Raw genomic sequence first — 21,749 nt, 5'->3', positions numbered from 1 at the left:
AGCCAATGAGAGCAGATCTTCAGAGCATACGACACGTGACGTAGAACGGGATGAAGAGCGTGCATATTTAACTTCCCTCATAGTACAAGCAATATTGTAACATTCACAATTCTAGGAGGAGAAAGACATCGTCCTTGCTTCCGCCGCTCATTTCAGAGGGAGGAGGGAAGGATGGTAATGGGTGGAACTCGAAATGTCCACAAAATATTGGCCCAAGGTGTTGGAGATATAAAGAGGGTCTACAATGACATTGTTTGCTACGGTCAGACGCGGAACTGGGGAATGAACCGCACTTCCTGAAAGCTGCTGGAGATTACCCCCAAACAACAGAAGGGGGAGTAAAACTGTTAAAAGAGCTTTGAAAAGAAAGCCAATTGGCTTTTCACTATCCCTGAAAATGCAATGACACTGCACACATAGCTGTTTATAACAGATAGGATAGCTCATATCTGCATGTGGATTGCACCATGGCATGCATCATTCCATCATGGGAAAGGGCATGCCTTGGCAAGAAAGAGGTGTGAGGTATGCAACATTCCGCAGAAGTAAGGATAGCGTATGTAAGGTATTCTACCTGTTGCCAATACAAGGGAAGTGGTGTTAATCGAAAGAGGCCAGCACACACAGGATAGGTATTACCAAACAAACGACACAGGAGAAACGATCACTCGACTATGTGTCAAAGAGAATAGATCACTCGGGATGACGAACACGCTGAACAGTAACCAGGGTGTACACGTAGACAAGGAAAAAAAATTCCCGGATTTTTCCCGGATGTTGTTGTTGTTGTTGTTGTGGTCTTCAGTCCTGAGACTGGTTTGATGCAGCTCTCCATGCTACTCTATCCTGTGCAAGCTTTTTCATCTCCCAGTACCTACTGCAACCTACATCCTCCTGAATCTGCTTAGTGTATTCATCTCTTGGTCTCCCTCTACAATTTTTACCCTCCACGGTGCCCTCCAATACTAAATTGGTGATCCCTTGATGCCTCAGAACATGTCTTACCAACCGATCCCTTCTTCTGGTCAAGTTGTGCCACAAACTTCTCTTCTCCCCAATCCTATTCAATACTTCCTCATTAGTTATGTGATCTACCCATCTAATCTTCAGCATTCTTCTGTAGCACCACATTTCGAAAGCTTCTATTCTCTTCTTGTCCAAACTATTTATCGTCCATGTTTCACTTCCATACATGGCTACACTCCACACGAATACTTTCAAAAATGACTTCCTGACACTTAAACCAATACTGGATGTTAACAAATTTTTCTTCTTCAGAAACGCTTTCCTTGTCATTGCCAGCCTACATTTTATATCCTCTCTACTTCGACCATCATCAGTTATTTTGCTCCCCAAATAGCAAAACTCCTTTACTACTTTAAGTGCCTCATTTCCTAATCTAATTCCCTCAGCATCACCCGACTTAATTAAACTACATTCCATTATCCTTGTTTTGCTTTTGTTGATGTTCATCTTATATCCTCCTTTCAAGACACTGTCCATTCCATTCAACTGCTCTTCCAAGTCCTTTGCTGTCTCTGACAGAATTACAATGTCATCGGCGAACCTCAAAGTTTTTATTTCTTCTCCATGAATTTTAATACCTACTCCGAATTTTTCTTTTGTTTCCTTTACTGCTTGCTCAATATACAGATTGAACAACATCGGGGAGAGGCTACAACCCTGTCTTACTCCCTTCCCAACCACTGCTTCCCTTTCATGTCCCTCGACTCTTATAACTGCCATCTGGTTTATGTACAAATTGTAAATAGCCTTTCGCTCCCTGTATTTTACCCCTGCCACCTTTAGAATTTGAAGGAGAGTATTCCAGTCAACATTGTCAAAAGCTTTCTCTAAGTCTACAAATGCTAGAAACGTAGGTTTGCCTTTCCTTAATCTTTCTTCTAAGATAAGTCGTAAGGTCAGTATTGCCTCACGTGTCCCAGTGTTTCTACGGAATCCAAACTGATCTTCCCCGAGGTTGGCTTCTACTAGTTTTTCCATTCGTCTGTAAAGAATTCGTGATAGTATTTTGCAGCTGTGACTTATTAAGCTGATAGTTCGGTAACTTTCACATCTGTCAACACCTGCTTTCTTTGGGATTGGAATTATTATATTCTTCTTGAAGTCTGAGGGTATTTCGCCTGTTTCATACATCTTGCTCACCAAATGGTAGAGTTTTGTCAAGACTGGCTCTCCCACGGCCGTCAGTAGTTCCAATGGAATATTGTCTACTCCGGGGGCCTTGTTTCGACTCAGGTCTTTCAGTGCTCTGTCAAACTCTTCACGCAGTATCGTATCTCCCATTTCATCTTCATCTACATCCTTTTCCATTTCCATAATATTGTCCTCAAGTACATCGCCCTTGTATAGACCCTCTATATACTCCTTCCACCTTTCTGCTTTGCCTTCTTTGCTTAGAACTGGGTTTCCATCTGAGCTCTTGATATTCATACAAGTCGTTCTCTTATCTCCAAAGGACTCTTTAATTTTCCTGTAGGCGGTATCTATCTTACCCCTAGTGAGATAGGCCTCTACATCCTTACATTTGTCCTCTAGCCATCCCTGCTTAGCCATTTTGCACTTCCTGTCGATCTCATTTTTGAGACGTTTGTATTCCTTTTTGCCTGTTTCACTTACTGCATTTTTATATTTTCTCCTTTCATCAATTAAATTCAATATTTCTTCTGTTACCCAAGTATTTCTACTAGCCCTCGTCTTTTTACCTACTTGATCCTCTGCTGCCTTCACTACTTCATCCCTCAAAGCTACCCATTCTTCTTCTACTGTATTTCTTTCCCCCATTCCTGTCAATTGCTCCCTTATGCTCTCCCTGAATCTCTGTACAACCTCTGGTTCTTTTAGTTTATCCAGGTCCCATCTCCTTAAATTCGCACCTTTTTGCAGTTTCTTCAGTTTTAATCTACAGGTCATGACCAATAGATTGTGGTCAGAATCCACATCTGCCCCTGGAAATGTCTTACAATTTAAAACCTGGTTCCTAAATCTCTGTCTTACCATTATATAATCTATCTGATACCTTTTAGTATCTCCAGGGTTCTTCCATGTATACAACCTTCTTTCATGATTCTTAAACCAAGTGTTAGTTATGATTATGTTGTGCTCTGTGCAAAATTCTACCAGGCGGCTTCCTCTTTCATTTCTGTCCCACAATCCATATTCACCTACTATGTTTCCTTCTCTCCCTTTTCCTACACTCGTATTCCAGTGACCCATGACTATTAAATTTTCATCTCCCTTCACAATCTGAATAATTTCTTTTATTTCATCATACATTTCTTCAATTTCTTCTTCCCGGATGTCCCAGTTAAAAAATACACTTTTTCCCAGGTGAGGCAGCGGGCTCTTAGAGGCCTCATCCACCTTATGTGATTGTCGACATCTCAGGTCACACCTCTCGGACTAAAGACAGAAGGACCAATCGGCATAGAGGAAAGTACCAGCTCAGGCAATAACCCCTCGCTGAGCCTGGGGGGTACATACGAGCCCTACTTGTCGACCCGGGGCTGGGAACTACGCGGTACCCAGTCACCTGTTACGCATCAAATGCATGGGCCGGCTTGCAGGAATGCACAGAGAGGAAGAAGGAAAAAAGGAAAAAGAGAGACCTCAAACACCGAAGCAGTAGAAGGGTAAGAAAACAAGGAGAGTGAAAGAAAGACGTGTAGGCAGGACAAATCTATAAACACTTTTACCAAAAACCTCAGTTTCCCAAAGAAGGCATATGACTCGGTCCCCAAGGGATGAAAAAAGAATAACAGGTATTATACCATGCAGCACAGAAATGAAAACAGCACTGCAAAGGCTGGGGGCCCACATAGCCAAGCATGTACTCATCAAAAAGTCTACTACTACTACTACTACTACTACTACTATTATTCTTTCTTTTCTCAGACGTTACGTCTCGTCAAAAATGGAAAGTGACGCGGACCTTGATCAAGCGGGACTTCCTTTTAACTGTATGGTATATGTTACATTGCATTGAGGAACTTTCGGGTAATTGAACAAGTATCAATAATTACAGATTTCTGTAGTTGTATATATAAGTCTGGATGTAGCTGTATTGCGTTGATGTACTGGTGGATATTGTGTGGTATGACTCCTGCAGTTGATAGTATAATTGGTATAATGTCAACTTTATCCTGATGCCACATGTCCTTGACTTCCTCAGCCAGTTGGATGTATTTTTCAATTTTTTCTCCTGTTTTCTTCTGTATATTTGTTGTATTGGGTATGGATATTTCGATTAGTTGTGTTAATTTCTTCTTTTTATTGGTGAGTATGATGTCAGGTTTGTTATGTGGTGTTGTTTTATCTGTTATAATGGTTCTGTTCCAGTATAATTTGTATTCATCATTCTCCAGAACATTTGGTGGTGCATACTTGTATGTGGGAACGTGTTGTTTTATTAGTTTATGTTGTATGGCAAGTTGTTGATGTATTATTTTTGCTACATTGTCATGCCTTCTGGGGTATTCTGTATTTGCTAGTATTGTACATCTGCTTGTGATGTGATCTACTGTTTCTATTTGTTGTTTGCAAAGTCTGCATTTATCTGTTGTGGTAATGGGATCTTTAATAATATGCTTGCTGTAATATATGGTGTTTATTGTTTGATCCTGTATTGCAATCATGAATCCTTCTGTCTCACTGTATATATTGCCTTTTCTTAGCCATGTGTTGGATGGGTCTTGATCTATGTGTGGCTGTGTTAGATGATGCGGGTGCTTGCCATGTAGTGTTTTCTTTTTCCAATTTACTTTCTCCGTATCAGTTGATGTTATGTGATCTAAAGCATTGTAGAGATGGTTATGAAATAGTAGTGGTGTAGCCGATGTTTTTATATGAGTGATTCATTTGTGTATTTTGCTAGTTTCTGCTCGTTCTAGTAAAAATGTTCTTAAATTGTCTACCTGTCCATAATGTAGGTTTTTTATGTCGATAAATCCCCTTCCTTTCTGCTTAATGCGAATCTTTCTGTTGCTGAATGTATGTGATGTATTCTATATTTGTGGCATTGTGATTTTGTAAGTGTATTTAGTGCTTCTAGGTCTGTGTTACTCCATTTCACTACTCCAAATGAGTAGGTCAATATTGGTATAGCATAAGTATTTATAGCTTTTGTTTTGTTTCTTGCTGTCAATTCTGTTTTCAGTATTTTTGTTAGTCTTTGTCTATATTTTGCTTTTAGTTCTTCTTTAATATTTGTATTATCTATTCCTACTTTTTGTCTGTATCCTAGATATTTATAGGGATCTGTTTTTTCCATCGCTTCTGTGCAGTCGCTGTGGTTACCAATATGTAATCTTCTTGTATAGTGTGTTTTCCCTTGACTATGCTATTTTTCTTACATTTGTCTGTTCCAAAAGCCATATTTATCATTACTGAATACTTCTGTTATCTTTAGTAATTGTTTGAGTTGTTGATTTGTTGCTGCCAGTAGTTTTAGATCATCCATGTATAGCAAATGTGTGATTTTGTGTGGGTATGTTCCAGTAATATTGTATCCATAATTTGTATTATTTAGCATGTTGGATAGTGGATTCAGAGCAAGACAGAACCAGAAAGGACTTAATGAGTCTCCTTGGTATATTCCACGCTTAATCTGTATTGCCTGTGATGTGATATTATTTAAATTTGTTTGGATATTAAGTGTGGTTCTCCAATTTTTCATTACTATGTTTAGGAACTGTATCAATTTAGGATCCACTTTGTATATTTCCAATATTTGTAGTAACCATGAGTGGGGTACACTATCAAAAGCTTTTTGATAATCAATGTATGCGTAGTGTAGCGACCTTTGTTTAGTTTTAGCTTGATATGTCACCTCTGCATCTATTATCAGTTGCTCTTTACATCCTCGTGCTCCTTTGCAAGAGCCTTTTTGTTCTTCATTTATAATTTTGTTCTGTGTTGTATGTGTCATTAATTTCTGTGTAATGACTGAAGTTAATATTTTGTATATTGTTGGTAGGTATGTTATGGAGCGATATTTAGCTGGGTTTGCTGTGTCTGCTTGATCTTTAGGTTTCAGATAAGTTATTCCATGTGTAAGTGTATCAGGGAATGTGTATGGGTCTGCAATGTAACTGTTAAATAATTTAGTTAGATGTGAATGTGTTGAGGTGAACTTCTTTAGCCAGAAATTTTCTATCTTATCTTTTCCAGGGGCTTTCCAATTGTGAGTAGAATTAATTGCTTGGGTGACTTCATGTTGCAAAATTATCACTTCAGGCATTTGTGGTATCATCTTGTATGTGTCTGTCTCTGCTTGTATCCACCGTGCATGCCTGTTATGTTGTACCGGGTTTGACCATATGTTGCTCCAGAAGTGTTCCATGTCTGTTATGTTTGGTGGATTGTCTATTTTAATGTGTGTGTTATCTATTGTCTGGTAAAATTTCTTTTGGTTTGTGTTGAATGTTTGGTTTTGTTTCCTTCTATTTTAACTTTTTTTGTATCTGCTAAGTCGTTTGGCCAATGCTTGTAATTTCTGCTTCTTTTCATCTAATTCCTCTATCGCTTCCTGTTGTGAGATTTTACCTAACCTTTTTCGTTTTTTTTCTGACATTCATTTCTTATAAATTGTGTTAGCTGTCCGATGTCTTTCCTCAGTTTTTCTATTCTGATCTGTAGCCTGTGTTGCCATGCTGGTTTTGTGGGTTTCTTCTGTGTGTTGGTTTGTTCTGATCTCTGCCCAGTGTGTATATTTAGTGTAGTGAGTGCTCCTATATAAACCAGTAGTTGTAACTCTTCCATAGTTGTGTTTTCATTTATTTTGTTGTGTATGATTGTGTTGATAGTTTTTATTGTTGTTTCGACTTGTGGGTTATTTGGCGGTCTTTGCAAGAATGGTCTAATGTCTGTATTTGTGTCTTTGTATACTATATATGTCAGCTGAGATTTTTCTTCTATATCTAACATGTGTCACTTCTTGTTCTATTTGTGCTTGTTCTGGTGGCTGTCTTAAGATTTCGTTTTCCTCTGATTGTTTAATTGATGCGTGTTGTTCTTTGTTTGTTTGCTCTGGGATGTTTGAGTCCATTACTGTATTTTCTTCTTCTTCTGATTGCACATTATTTTGTTCCAGTATTTGTTGTACTTGTTGTTTGATGTTTTCTAATTCTGACTGGGGTATCCTGTTATTTTTGATTATTACAAGGATCTGATCAGCTAGTCGCTGTTCTGTTAAAAATTTTAATTCTGGGTATCTGGTAATAAATGTTGTGTATACTTGTGATCTGTATCCTGTTGTGTTGGTTCCTAGGTTTGTTGCTTGGTAATAACAGAACATGAGGTGTCGATTAACTTCATCTGACCATCTCATCCTCTGTCTTTGTTTTCCTTCTAGAGTGGTTGCAGGAAGCATATCCTGCAAAACACCTCTATTTGGATTTAAATCATTTTCCAGTTGCCTAGCAGTGTCGTTACCATTGTGGGCGGGCATAGGGTTCAAGCATCGTCCCCGACCATGACGGCACTTGTCCGAGGCTTCTTTAGTTCTGTCCTGAACCAACTAATCACACTAAAAGGGGGGTTAGCCATATTAGTGGTTTGTTCTTTTCGTCGCCTTTTACGACTGGCAGAACATACCGGAGGCCTATTCTTTTCCCGGGCCTCCACGGGAATTATCATTATTATTATTATTATTATTATTATTATTATTATTATTTATTGTTGTTTGTCATACATTTTAAGAAATTTGTCTGACCTTTTTGACATTGTTCCTTAGGCTGCGCAACTTCTCCTCTCTCTTGTGAATAGAACTGAGTTGCCGTGCAATCATGTTTAATTTGTTTCTCAGTTCCACTCCTTGAGCCTGCTGACCCAACCAGTCAACTGCATTTTCTGCCTGGATATTAAACATTGTAAATGTAATACACCAGTTTAAAACATACATTTTGTGTGAATTTTTAACTAAAAATTAAATTTAATTTCTCAATACCGAAGTAAAAAAACTTAAAGGGTATATGAAAACAACTACGTATGAACACTTGACAGTCAGAAGTAAAATCTCAATACTGAAAAATTAGAACAGTTAATTAGTAACAAAAATTAGACACGAGTTATAAAAGAGGACAAAGGATGCTGCATCTTGGAAGGAGAAGTAGAAAGGGCTTGAAGAGAGATGAAGAACCACGAAGCAAGTGGAACTGGTGGATTATCCGCAGAGGTGTTTAAGAGTCTTGGGAGTAGTGGTGTGAAAGAGCTAACTTATCTATGTAATAAGATGTATAAAAAAGGTAAACAGCCAGATGACTTTCTCTCAGCAGTAATCATACCAATTGAGAAGAAAAGCAATCACAAGAAATATGAGGATTTTAGGACTGTAAGTTTGATTTCCCTCGTAGCAAAAGTTCTACTACGGGTGATAAATAGGAGACTTCACAGAAGACTGGAACAAAGTATTGCAGAGTAACAGTATGGATTTAAAAGAGGAAAAGGTACAAGACATGCAGTTGGACAGTTGAGAATGATAGGTGAGAGATACATTGAAAGAGGAAAGTGAAGTTTATACCGTTTTCACTGAGCTGGATGAAGCCTTCGATCAAGTACAGTGGAATAAATTAATGGACATTTTAAGGAAGAATGTTGTTGACCGGAGGGGTAGGAGGCTGTTTAAGAACCCATACCTACAACAGAAAATACAAACACAGATTGGGAATGAGATGACAGAGGAAACTACAATTGGAAGGTGAGTGAAACACAGCTGCTGTCTCTCCAAAACAAATTTGGAGCATATTATTCAGAAATGTTTAAAATGAAAAAGATGAGTGTGTGTTTGTAGTAGGAGACTACACTGTATCCGGTTTGTGGATGATATGGTGTTATTGGGAGAGAGCGAAAAAACTATGACCAGAATATTAAAAGAATGAAATAACACCTGTGAGGAAATTTGAATGAGAATTAATGAGAAAAAGACAAAATGTATGGCGATAAGTGCAAGAAGAACTACAAAGTTAGGAGAGAAAGATACAGAATAAGTTAGTGCTTTCAAATATCTAGGAAGTATAATTATAGGTGACATGAGATGTAATAAGGAGGTGAAAAGACGTACAGTGATCACCAAGAACGCATTTAATAAGAAAAGGAGGCTTCTGTGTGGATGCATGTACAAGTACCTGAGGAAGAGACTGGCGAAGTGCTTTATATGGAGCTTGGCATTATACAGAGCTGAGATGTGGACACTGAGAAAAGAGGAAGAAATAAGAACAGAAGCGTTTCAGACATGAATTTGGAGAAAGATGAAAGGGATAACATGAGTAAAAGTGAGAAAGGAGGAGGTGCTGAGAGGAGTGGGGGAAGAGAGACAAATTATAAAGATAATCAGGTATAGGAAACACTGTTCGCTTGGACACTGGAAGAGAATAAACGCTATGAGGGAACAGTGAATGGCAGAAGAAGAAGACACAGAAGAAACCAGGTTGTGGATAGTATAAAGATAGGAAACAATTATGAGAAAACAAAGACGGTCACAAATGACAAGAGTGCATGGAGAGCTACATGTGAAGACCTATCCTATGGCAGAACACCGATGGTGGTGGTGGTGGTGGTGGTGACAATGAAAAACATCAATACTCTAAGAGCAAAAGTAACTGTCACAGAATGTAAATACATCTCTGCATTCTGATATTACTTTGAAGGGAGTTTAACAGTACTGGTGGCGGTGTTGGTGTCAGCTATAGTGTTCTACGACATGATTATCAGTGCCTTGCTGAATATGAATGTATGCATTTCGTGAGAAGTCTTTTCTCATAAAAAAGCTTGCGACTGTCTCATGAAGACTGTTTAGGGACTCTCAGGCAATGAAAATGTCTGCGAGAGTGAGGAGGGTTGTGTCCCCCCTCCTCTCCCCAGGGTACACTCTCAGTGAGAGCCAATCCTCCCAACCCACACCAAAGCCAATACTTCAGATGGATAACATACTGTCCTTTACTGGAGAAAACCCAATATCAGTTGTCCAAAAAGTTTACTGTCCATCTACATTGCAAATATTTGTAAAATTGGTTTCATCAAACCGCCTTCAGATCTGATAAGGAGACTTTACATACTGGCCCTCTTAGATTTTCTTCGTAAGTGTAGGATTTGTAGTTCAGCACCCAGACATTAATTTTCTAAAACTGTACAACACAATTCTCAAAATAACTTGAAAAAAAGTCTTTGGAGTTTAGAAGTTTTCCAATAGTTGTTAAGTACAAAATAATTACACCCAATTAACATAACTGCTGGTAGCTACGTATCATGAAAGTACTGCAATCTGATTAGCAGGAGATTCTTTTTTTTTTTTACTTTTTTAAGATTCTACGAAAGTGTGCTGAAAAGTAATGCCTCCAGATTTTTTATGTGCAAATTCTTAAATCAATATAAAATAAACAGATGTTATTAACATTCTACATGTTTATTCTTCATGTATGCATATTTATTTCTCAACATAGTTACCATTTCTCCCAGCAAGAGATCAGTTTGTTGATACAGTCACTGTAGAATTTTGACTTTGTTGATGGAGTTGTCACCTCACCTCCGCTTGCACCGCCTCATCACTATCAGAGTGAAGCCCTAAGAAAATCAGATGGGGCCAAGTTGGGAATCTATGGAGCTTGAGCGATGACAGACAACCCAACTTGACTGATTGTTGCAGATGTTGCATCACTCGCATTTGGCCTAGAATTGTCATGTTGAAGGAGAGGGTGCTCCATGTGTGGACAAACTCTTAGAATTTGAAAGTTGATTACAGCACTCTGTTTCTCTCGCACTGACATAGTTACATTAAACAACACTATGTCACATGTTACAATTCAGAGCCCTCTAACAGCAAAGGGCTGGAAATATGTAGACATGAATAACAAAGTTGTAGAATGTTAGTAACGATTGTTTTATGCAAAAAAAATTAAGACTTTCAACATAAAAAGAATTTGAGGGATTACTTTTCAGCAAGATTTCAGATACTTATTATCAAATGGAAATGAAGTAACAAATATTTAATCATAATTTTAATTAAATTACATCTTCTTATTTTTTATTACTGCTCATATGAAAATTGACTAAAATTTGATGCAGACCTGTGAAACACCTCATTGTTAAATGAGAAGAAATTGTATAAATCAATAATCCTGTTCAATATCTAGAAATAAGAAAAAGTATTTCAATTTCTATTTGAATCGTGAATTTGCAAAATGACTTAAGTCCTTAGAGGTACACTTTCAGAAACAACAAAAAACTGTCTGTTATCTTACTGAAGTGAATATTGCAATAAATTATTGCATTATATGTTACATACATCAAAACTAGATAAGACTGTCATTACAAAAGCATGACCTTGTACTTACTTCATGTTCAAATTTTGGTTTAAAAAAGGACTTAAGTCATTTTTCAAATTAACTTCAGTTTTGCTTCTTATGTAATAAAATTCTGGCATATAAACGCATAATAATGTATTTTCTTAATTGAAAAACACATTCAGAATACACAGAACAGTAAATCATCCAGGGAAATAAACATACAGGACAAAATTTCCAAAACAAAATTGCAATTTTACTCATTTGCCTTTGTTTCCCAAGCTGCAATTATCTCATAAAATGCTTTGGATTCATTACAGTCAGTAATGTACTTGACAATTTTGCATATATCTTTAATAATTTTATTTTCACTGATTGGACACATACCTTATGGATAAGCATGTCTCTGTGATAGTTCTGGTACGTGCGGATATGTTGGCCCAAGGATGAAAGAATGTTGAATTATTCCTTCTATGAATGGTTTTGCCACAACTATTCCGATCTGTTCTGCAGAAAAGCAGGATACCATAAAAGTTGAAACAGTGAAAGAAACTGTTTTATCTCTAGGAACGTCCATAACAGATGTCTCTATGAAATTTGCATTTCTTTTGTAATAATGCGACCACCAGTTGGAATCATAAACATCCTCACTTTCACCAATTGTAACTGTAAAATTTCCTTTAGCACTACAGCTGACTATGTGTTCATACACGTCCTTCAATGTGTAGAGTCTGTCCACGTTTAGCACAATCATTAAGTGCAGTCCCTATGACTTTAACATTCAGTTCTTCACACGTAATGCATGTGTCTACACTGGGCCTACCAAATCTCAAACGAAAATAGTTATTGAAATATCTGTGATAATAGTGGTAAGACACATTACTATCAAGATATTTGAAAAGAAACATTTCATGCTTAGTTTTCACAGTTCGTTCACTGTTTAAGTATAAAACATCTGTTTTTCCATAGTGGGTTTGTTTAGTTGGAAATGACGCATTATCGGTATGAATAGTAGCAAGTATATCAGCCTCTTTTGCGTTCCCTGGTTTGTGTTTTCCACGTTGGCCTTTAGGAGACTTGCTACCAAGCAGCAACCTACACAATCTCTTCATCTTGGGTTCGGTAACATAATAAACACTGAGGAAGGGTTTCTTACACACCTCTATCTGCTCGTCTGAATCTTTAACATAATATTTGAACATAGCTGCCCTAGTACCAGGCTCGTATTTCCTTCCTCTTCATCTTTTTATGGCAATACTTTCAGTTTGTCCCTTGTTCATTCTTAGTGTCAAAACTGTTCATGTAACTAACTGCTTCTAACAATGCATTTATGGAAATCAAGTTAAGGCATTGTTTCCTGCATCTGAAATGTGACAATTTTTTATAAACAAGAGTCTGCATTACTAATAATTACCAGTCTCAGTAAGCTACATGATGTGTACAAGAACATTGTGTACAACAATATTGTGAAACAAAATTAAATCCAAATTGCTTACCCACAAGTAGGTCCTGTTTGTCTAGCTGAAACTAACTTCCTCACATGATTTACGTGCTCAAAACCTTTAACCTTAGCATGCTTTATTGTAGCTCTCTTGTATTCTACAGCCCATTTCATTCCTTTCCTCCTTTTTTGGACATTATTTTCTTCATTTTCAACAACACCAATATATAAAGAACTGCTTTCAGATGCCATTTTCGTTTTCAACTAACATATCACAGGTGTACCAAGCAAAAGAGTAATATAGACATTTTACCAAATTGAAGCTATACATGAATATGTTAACAATTATCATTACCTCACAAGCAAAACAACTTAAGTCCTGGACTAAGGCTGTTTTACCAGTAAACAATAATGTTCTGTTACTGGAAATAATGTACAGAAATTAGGGACTAAAGTCTCATTGGTATTAAGTGATGCATGTTGGGTATTGGAACATTACTGTGCCCATAACTCAAAACCATGAAAATGTGGACTTAAAGTCATTTTGCAAATTCATGATTCATTTAATGTTTAACATTTTACTATCAAATTTTAATTTACTGTGAATACTCTCATTTTCATGCAATTAGTAACTGAAAATTAAAATATGTGTTTATTTAAAAATTACGATTCAATATTTGTTAATTTATTTCTTCATCTACGATTGTATGACTTTTACACTATGCACTCAGTTACCAGAAGTTATGTTAATTAGGTGGAATTGTTTAGTACTTACTAGTGCTTGAAAATCTTCTAATCTTCAAGGATGATGTTCAGAGATTTATATATATATATATAAATACATTTTTTTTTCAGGCATTGAGCTTCAAACCCTACAAGTATAAAGAAATTCAAAGAGGGCCAGTCTGTAATGCTCTGTGTATTTTAGTTACAAGAATAACCCATCAGTTTCTATACACAAAGTTACAGTCTACATCATTGCTATAAGATGAAACATGTAAATTTGTATATATAAACTGACAGGTTGCTCTTGTAGTCTACATACTCTGATGTGAAGATGGTCTGAGGAAATCAAAACCTTTCATTTTTATAAAATATATGTAATCCATACAGACAATAAAATTTGTTAGCAAGCCAACAAAGGCTGTCCCACAACTATCTGAAGCTGCCTTACTTATATCAGTCATTTTGTTCCAATGAACAAGTGAAACCTTACTCGCAACAACTGCTATGTCAGTATGACCTGTACATGCCAGATTGTCACAATATGACAAACACAATTCCACTGGACTCATCACTTTGCAGATTCAACTCCCTTTGACATTGAAATGACTGCAAAAGGACACAAAATCTGAAGATAATTTTAAATAAATGAGAGTACAAAGCAAATCTATATCTCAGCTGTTGGGTGAGACGGAATACTGGAAGTCTGCATGTACCCAGCCTCATTATCAACACCATCATATTCAACAGACAATAAAATATCTAATGGAACAGAACAACAGTGTAAATAATGCGGTATTGGCCGGTAATCTTTCAAGTATGAGTGCCGTCATGTTTCCTACAGCTACCACTATGGCATGAGGGCCCTGCCACGAACGATTACACTAGTGCCAGTGAGAGGAAGCATTCCTCCTCTGGAGCTCCAGTGGCAGGTGTACTTGAGTTTCAACATTCATGCACAGAGCCCCATTTTTTGTGTTTGTCATCTGAATAATATTTACAGACTTTCATAGTACCCAGGGCTCAACATCATCTGAATAGACATTGTATTGGAGAGTGACAGATTTATAAATCTTTTGTACAGGATTACAAACTTACGCTGCTAATTCAGCAAAAGAGGTATGTATTATTTTTGGTATTTGATATCAGATGTAGAATATATTAATATCTGAACTCCCTTTTCATGAAAGGCATCTCTTCCTCACTCCTGTATCCACTAAAGAACCACCTTGCATGCAAAGGAAGTTATAACAAATACCTAACTGCAAGACACCACAAGATACACATTTGCCAAGTAGAGTATTAAAGAGAATCTACTATATGATCACTATACAAAGAATTAAGAGAGACTGAAAGATAAGGTACATGCATTTATGCTGCATGTATATTGGCCTCGGGGTTCTTATATTGTTTCACGAGATTTTGAGCAAACTGACAAATTTGAGTCACTTGACATCTGGCAGTTCACCAGAATATTCAAGGAACAAGCTATCCTATTCTTGGCTATATTATTTCCTTACCTCTAGTTCTTCCAGTTGTAAAGTCAGGGCTGCCATCTGAGCTTCAAGGTCTGCCTGGCACCTTGTCTCGTGGTCCAACAGCCACCGCAGTGCACCACAAATCAGACTCAATGATTTGCCCTGTGTGTAAAAAAAGCATTAGATCACGTTTTTTGAGGAGCTCTCTGTCATGCACTAACAATTTTATTTAAAAATATGCTGGAATTGGCAGTCATGAATGTGTGTGTGTGTGTGTGTGTGTGTGTGTGTGTGTGTGTGTGTGTGTGTGTGTGTGTGTGTGTGTGTGTCTGTCTGTAACTTGACGTGTCTTCTTTACGGTAAATAGCAATCTGTCTTTTCCTACCTTGTTAAAAAGTAATGTGATGTGCCACATTCAAGTATCAGTTTAAAGTAAAGTAACCTCACGAAAAACAACAAATTTCAAAACTTACATCCATATTAAATGGTACAAGCTTAGATGACAGCCAAGCAGACAGACATCATAGAAGGAAAAGAATTAATTGTTTTAAGGGTATGTAAAATGCAAACCTTCCCCCCCATGAACCACGGACCTTGCCGTTGTTGGGGAGGCTTGCGTGCATCAACGATACAGATAGCCGTACCGTAGGTGCAACCACAACGGAGGGGTATCTGTTGAGAGGCCAGACAAATGTGTGGTTCCTGAAGAGGGGCAGCAGCCTTTTCAGTAGTTGCAGGGGCAACAGTCTGGATGATTGACTGATCTGGCCTTGTAACGCTAACCAAAACAGCCTTGCTGTTGTGGTACTGCGAACGGCTGAAAGCAAGGGGAAACTACAGCCGTAATTTTTCCAGAGGGCATGCAGCTTTACTGTATGATTAAATGATGATGGCGTCCTCTTGGGTAAAATATTCCGGAGGTAAAATAGTCCCCCATTCGGATCTCCGGGCGGGGACTACTCAAGAGGACGTCGTTATCAGGAGAAAGAAAACTGGCGTTCTACGGATCGGAGTGTGGAATGTCAGATCCCTTAATCGGGCAGGTAGGTTAGAAAATTTAAAAAGGGAAATGGATAGGTTAAAGTTCGATATAGTGGGAATTAGTGAAGTTCGGTGGCAGGAGGAACAAGACTTTTGGTCAGGTGAATACAGGGTTATAAATACAAAATCAAATAGGGGTAATGCAGGAGTCGGTTTAATAATGAATAAAAAAATAGGAGTGCGGGTAAGCTACTACAAACAGCATAGTGAACGCATTATTGTGGCCAAGATAGACACGAAGCCCACGCCTACTACAGTACTACAAGTTTATATGCCAACTAGCTCTGCAGATGACAAAGAAATTGATGAAATGTATGATGAAATAAAAGAAATTATTCAGGTAGTGAAGGGAGATGAAAATTTAATATTCATAGGTGACTGGAATTCAAGAGTAGGAAAAGGGAGAGAAGGAAACGTAGTAGGTGAATATGAATTGGGGTAAGAAATGAAAGAGGAAGCCGCCTGGTAGAATTTTGCGCAGAGCATAACTTAATCACAACTAACACTTGATTTAAGAATTATGAAAGAAGGCTGTATACATGGAAGAACCCTGGAGATACTAAAGGGTATCATATAGATTAAATAATGGTAAGACAGAGATTTAGGAACCAGGTTTTAAATTGTAAGACATTTCCAGGGGCAGATGTGGACTCTGACCACAATCTATTGGTTATGAACTGTAGATTAAAACTGAAGAAACTGCAAAAAGGTGGGAAATTAAGGAGATGGGACCTGGATAAACTGAAAGAACCAGGGGTTGTACAGAGTTTCGGAGAGAGCATAAGGGAACAATTGACAGGAATGGGGGAAAGAAATACAGTAGAAGAAGAATGAGTAGCTTTGAGGGATGAAATAGTGAAGGCAGCAGAGGATCAAATAGGTAAAAAGACGAGGGCTAGTAGAAATCCTTGGGTAACAGAAGAAGTATTGAATTTGACTGATGAAAGGAGAAAATATAAAAATGCAGTAAATGAAGCAGGCAAAAAGGAATACAAACGTCTCAAAAATGATATCAACAGTAAGTTCAAAATGGCTAAGCAGGGATGGCTAGAGGACAAATGTAAGGATGTGGAGGCTTATCTCACTAGGGGTAAGATAGATACTGCCTACAGGAAAATTAAAGAGACCTTTGGAGAAAGGAGAACCACTTGCATGAATATCAAGAGCTTTGATGGAAACCCAGTTCTAAGCAAAGAAGGGAAAGTGGAAAGGTGGGAGGATTATATGGGGGGCTACACAAGGGCGATGTACTTGAGGACAATATTATGGAAATGGAAGAGGATGTAGATGAAGATGAAATGGGAGATATGATTTTGCGTGAAGAGTTTGACAGAGCACTGAAAGACCTAAGTCGAAACAAGGCCCCCGGAGAACTACTGACAGCCTTGGGAGAGCCAGTCCTGACAAAACTCTACCATCTGGTGAGCAAGATGTATGAGGCAGGCGAAATACCCTCAGACTTCAAGAAGAATATAATAATCCCAATCCCAAAGAAAGCAGGTGTTGACAGATGTGAAAATTACCGAACTATCAGTTTAATAAGCCACAGCTGCAAAATACTAACGCGAATTCCTTACAGACAAATGGAAAAACTGGTAGAAGCAGACCTCGGGGAAGATCAGTTTGGATTCCGTAGAAATGTTGGAACACGTCTGGCAATACTGACCTTATGACTTCTCTTAGAAGAAAGATTAAGGAAAGGCAAACCTACGTTTCTAGCATTTGTAGACTTAGAGAAAGCTTTTGACAATGTTGATTGGAATACTCTCTTTCAAATTCTGAAGGTGGCAGGAGTAAAATACAGGGAGCAAAAGGCTATTTACAATTTGTACAGAAAGCAGATGGCAGTCATACAAGTCGAGGGGTATGAAAGGGAAGCAGTGATTGGGAAAGGAGTGAGACAGGGCTGTAGCCTATCCCCAATGTTATTCAATCTGTATATTGAGCAAGCAATAAAGGAAACAAAAGAAAAGATCGGAGTAGGTATTAAAATCCATGGAGAAGAAATAAAAACTTCTGTCAGAGACAGCAAAGGACTTGAAAGAGCAGTTGAACGGAATGGACAGTGTTTTGAAAGGAGGATATAAGATGAACATCAACAAAAGAAAAACGAGGAGAATGGAATGTAGTCGAATTAAGTCGGGTGATGCTGAGGGAATTAGATTAGGAAATGAGACACTTAAAGTAGTAAAGGAGTTTTGCTATTTGGGGAGCAAAATAACCGATGATGGTCGAAGTAGAGAGGATATAAAATGTAGACTGGCAATGGCAAGGAAACCGTTTCTGAAGAAGAAAACTTTGTTAACATCGAGTATAGATTTAAATGTCAGGAAGTCGTTTCTGAAAGTATTTGTATGGAATGTAGCCATGTATGGAAGTGAAACGTGGACGACAAATAGCTTAGACAAGAAGAGAATAGAAGCTTTCGAAATGTGGTGCTACAGAAGAATGCTGATGATTAGATGGGTAGATCGCGCAACTAATGAGGTATTGAATAGAATTGGGGAGAAGAGGAGCTTGTGGCACAACTTGACTAGAAGAAGGGATCTGTTGGTAGGACATGTTCTGAGGCATCAAGGGATCACAAATTTAGCATTGGAGGGCAGAGGGGAGGGTAAAAATCGTAGAGGGAGACCAAGAGGTGAATACACTACGCAGATTCAGATGGATGTAGGAAGCAGTAGGTACTGGGAGATGAAGAAGCTTGCACAGGATAGAGTAGCATGGAGAGCTGCATCAAACCAGTCTCAGGACTGAAGACCACAACAACAACAAAATGCAAACTAACCAATGAGTTGGTAAAGCAAGCAGCTGATAACATTACATTAAGTTGGTGATGAAACTTATATTAACTAACAGTTTTAAAATTTGGCTAAATCATCATTTCTCTACAGTATCACCAATTTCAGATATGTAATAATGACCAAAACAAAACAATCTCATAAAATAGAATTGGGATAGGAGCAATATATATTTGTATAGACATCAAACAATTACTTGCACTTAGTCTGGTGAATACCTCTTTCTTCTTTCATTACTTGTACTAGTTTTTTTTTCTTGTCCCAAATTCATAATCAACACAAGATAGACAGCTCTTTAGGAAATGCAAGGTTATGACAGATCTTTAAGTGGCAAATGTGGGGATCTGGAAAGGGAATAACAAATAGTTGTACACAATATCAATACAGCCTGCAAGGACTCGTAAAGTTTGACAAGATATGAACAGTGCCAAACCTCAGAAGACCTATGTTCACAATGATCTCAGCCCACGTATGAGACGTTCTGAATCAACATGAGCAGTTTATGTATTGATCAGTAGGGATCTTAAGTCTCTAGTCAACATTGTCAATCACATTGTATGTAACCCAGAGGGTCGAGACTTTGACTTACCATATAGTATGTACAACATTACCCTCAGCCCCTCCATAGAGTATAGCATATTCACTAAAATTACCACTGTCAGCATAGAAAATTAGATGCAGGTAAAGGGGCAAACTGAATTTAGAAGTGGATGCAGCACAGTGGGCCTTTGGCAAGTTGTGACCAAAACTAAAAAACTTAGCAATAAATGTGGAATCACCATTTTGTCTGTCATTCACAGATTACGAGAAATCCTTTGACTCAATTTTCCATGAAATTTTTACTATAATTCAGTTAACATAACTTTATGATTGATGCTTCAGCTTAAGCGTGTCACAGAAATGATAACCATTATCAGCTGGATAAGCTACATTGAAGGTGAACTGTGTGACAAAGATTATTCTTAAGATTTCAAGAGTGTGGATACGGACAAATTATCATAATATTAAATTCTATTTCACACCAAAACAGCCTGAACTCTTGGATAGTCCGATCATTTAAGCTCCATGTCTTACTGCTGTCAGCCAGAATCAAATGTGTATCCAGGTCACAGGCTTGTAAATTCACTGTCAAAAATAGGATTGTGTTTGCCATATTAATTTCATGACTTTTTTTGTCTCTCCTGCTTCTTCCCCACAATATTTATCCACATATTGTTGTTAGTTGACAAGAACACGATTTCATGACTTGATTCAGTAACATCGTCAGCGCCTTCCTTCACAAGGAAGACCGCCAACCTTCACAAGGCACTCCATGTACCCACAAAACAGGCAACACAGCGAGCACGTGTCGCTCGAGAAAGAACTGCAATTGGATGGCGACTGGCACCAACTGAAACATCAATCACAAAGTTATTTTAATCAGAGTTAACATAGTGGTGGTAGAGTGATCTGTAGGCTACCTTGAGAATTAAATTAGTTTAGAAAGTGACAATCTGTTTGTGAAAGTGAAGTCTCGGTTGAATGCAGGCTTGGCTCTTGGGTTTGGTTCAGGGGGAGTCACAGTTTTTCACTGCCTCCCCCCCCCCCCCCCCCTCCCAATATAATTTGCTGTCAGCCTCACAGTTAACGCATCACAGATGTCTAAAATTTTAATTACAAAGTCTCTCTGTCTACAAGCATACTCTTGTAAGATGGGCCCCTGTAAAGTTTTACCAGTATTTATTTAGTGAACATTATGATCATTAGTCACTGACCAGTTAACAGGGGAATATATGAGGTAATGTGTGTGCTAAAGGTAAATATAACAGCTCTACTTTTGGACCTGCAAGAGCACCAGGCGACTTGATATGTTTAAACTCATATGTATATTCCTTATGTATTGAATTTACTTATCTTCCACTGCTTTAGTTTACACAAGCATATTAATCAAGAACTGTAACTCGGATCTACATCTACACCTCTTGAAACTACTGTTAAGTGCGTAGAAGAAGGTATGTCCCATTGTACCCGTTATTAGGGTTTCTTCCCGTTCCATTCAAGTATGGAGCACGGAAACAATGAGCATTTGAATGTCTCTACATGTGCACCAATTATTATAATATTATCCTCGCAATCCATGTGAGTAATATGTAGTATACTCCTAGGGTCATCATTTAAAGCAGATTCTTGAAACTTTGTTAATATAGTTTCTCAGGATAATTTATGTCTACCTTCAAGAGTCTTCCAGTTCAGTTCCTTCAGTATCTCTGACACTCCCCCATAACTAAACAAACCTATGAACATTAGTGCTGCCCTTCTCTGTATATATTCAATAACGTATGTTAGTCCTATTTGGGACAAGTCCCCACACACTTTTGCAACATTCTAGAACCAGTCTCACAAATGATTTGCCAGTATACTCCTTTGTAGAGAGTTGCGCTTCCCCTGTATTCCACCGATAAACTGAAGTCTACCACCTGTTGTACCCACAACTGAGCCTATGTAATAAATCTATTTCACAACAAAGTGCTACAACCAGGTTTTTGTATGAGTTGGCCAATTCCAGCTGTGACTCATTATTATAGTCATAGGATACATTTTTTCATTTTGTGAATTGCATTTTTTTTACATTTCTAAACCTTTCGCAAATTGCCAGTCTTTGTACCACTTTCAAATCTTATGCAAGATCTGTCTGAATATTTATGCAACTTCTTTCAGACAGTAATTCATTATAGGTAACTGCATCATCTGCTAAAAATCTTAGGTTATTATTAATATTGTCCACAAGGTCATTAACATATAACATCAACAACAAGGGTCCCAACACACTTCCCTGGGGCACACCCACAGCTACTTCTACATCTGACAATGACTCTCCATCCACGATAACATGCTGTGTCCTCTCTATAAAAAAATCCTCAATCTAATCACAAATTTCGCTTGATATACTATATGATCGCACTTCTGAACATAAGTGTAGGTGTGGTAC

The 21,749-nt window shown here is 37.9% G+C and overlaps 1 protein-coding gene across 1 annotated transcript in view; it reads right to left on the bottom strand.

Moving 5' to 3' along the window:
• Window positions 1–21,749, bottom strand: part of LOC126481229 (ATP-dependent DNA helicase DDX11) — a 164,943-nt gene that overhangs the window by 132,339 nt on the left and 10,855 nt on the right. Inside the window, exons 2-3 of the mRNA XM_050104842.1 lie at window positions 14,982–15,101; window positions 7,733–7,873 (exon numbers count right to left, since the gene is read on the bottom strand). Of these exons, the coding sequence (XP_049960799.1) occupies window positions 7,733–7,873; window positions 14,982–15,101 (261 nt within the window). The remainder of the gene's footprint in view (window positions 1–7,732; window positions 7,874–14,981; window positions 15,102–21,749) is intronic.

Source organism: Schistocerca serialis, chromosome 5 (assembly GCF_023864345.2).
Source record: "Schistocerca serialis cubense isolate TAMUIC-IGC-003099 chromosome 5, iqSchSeri2.2, whole genome shotgun sequence".
Lineage (NCBI taxonomy): Eukaryota > Metazoa > Arthropoda > Insecta > Orthoptera > Acrididae > Schistocerca > Schistocerca serialis.
Note: the sequence above shows the minus strand (reverse complement) of the source record. Positions and strands in the feature narration are given on the sequence as shown.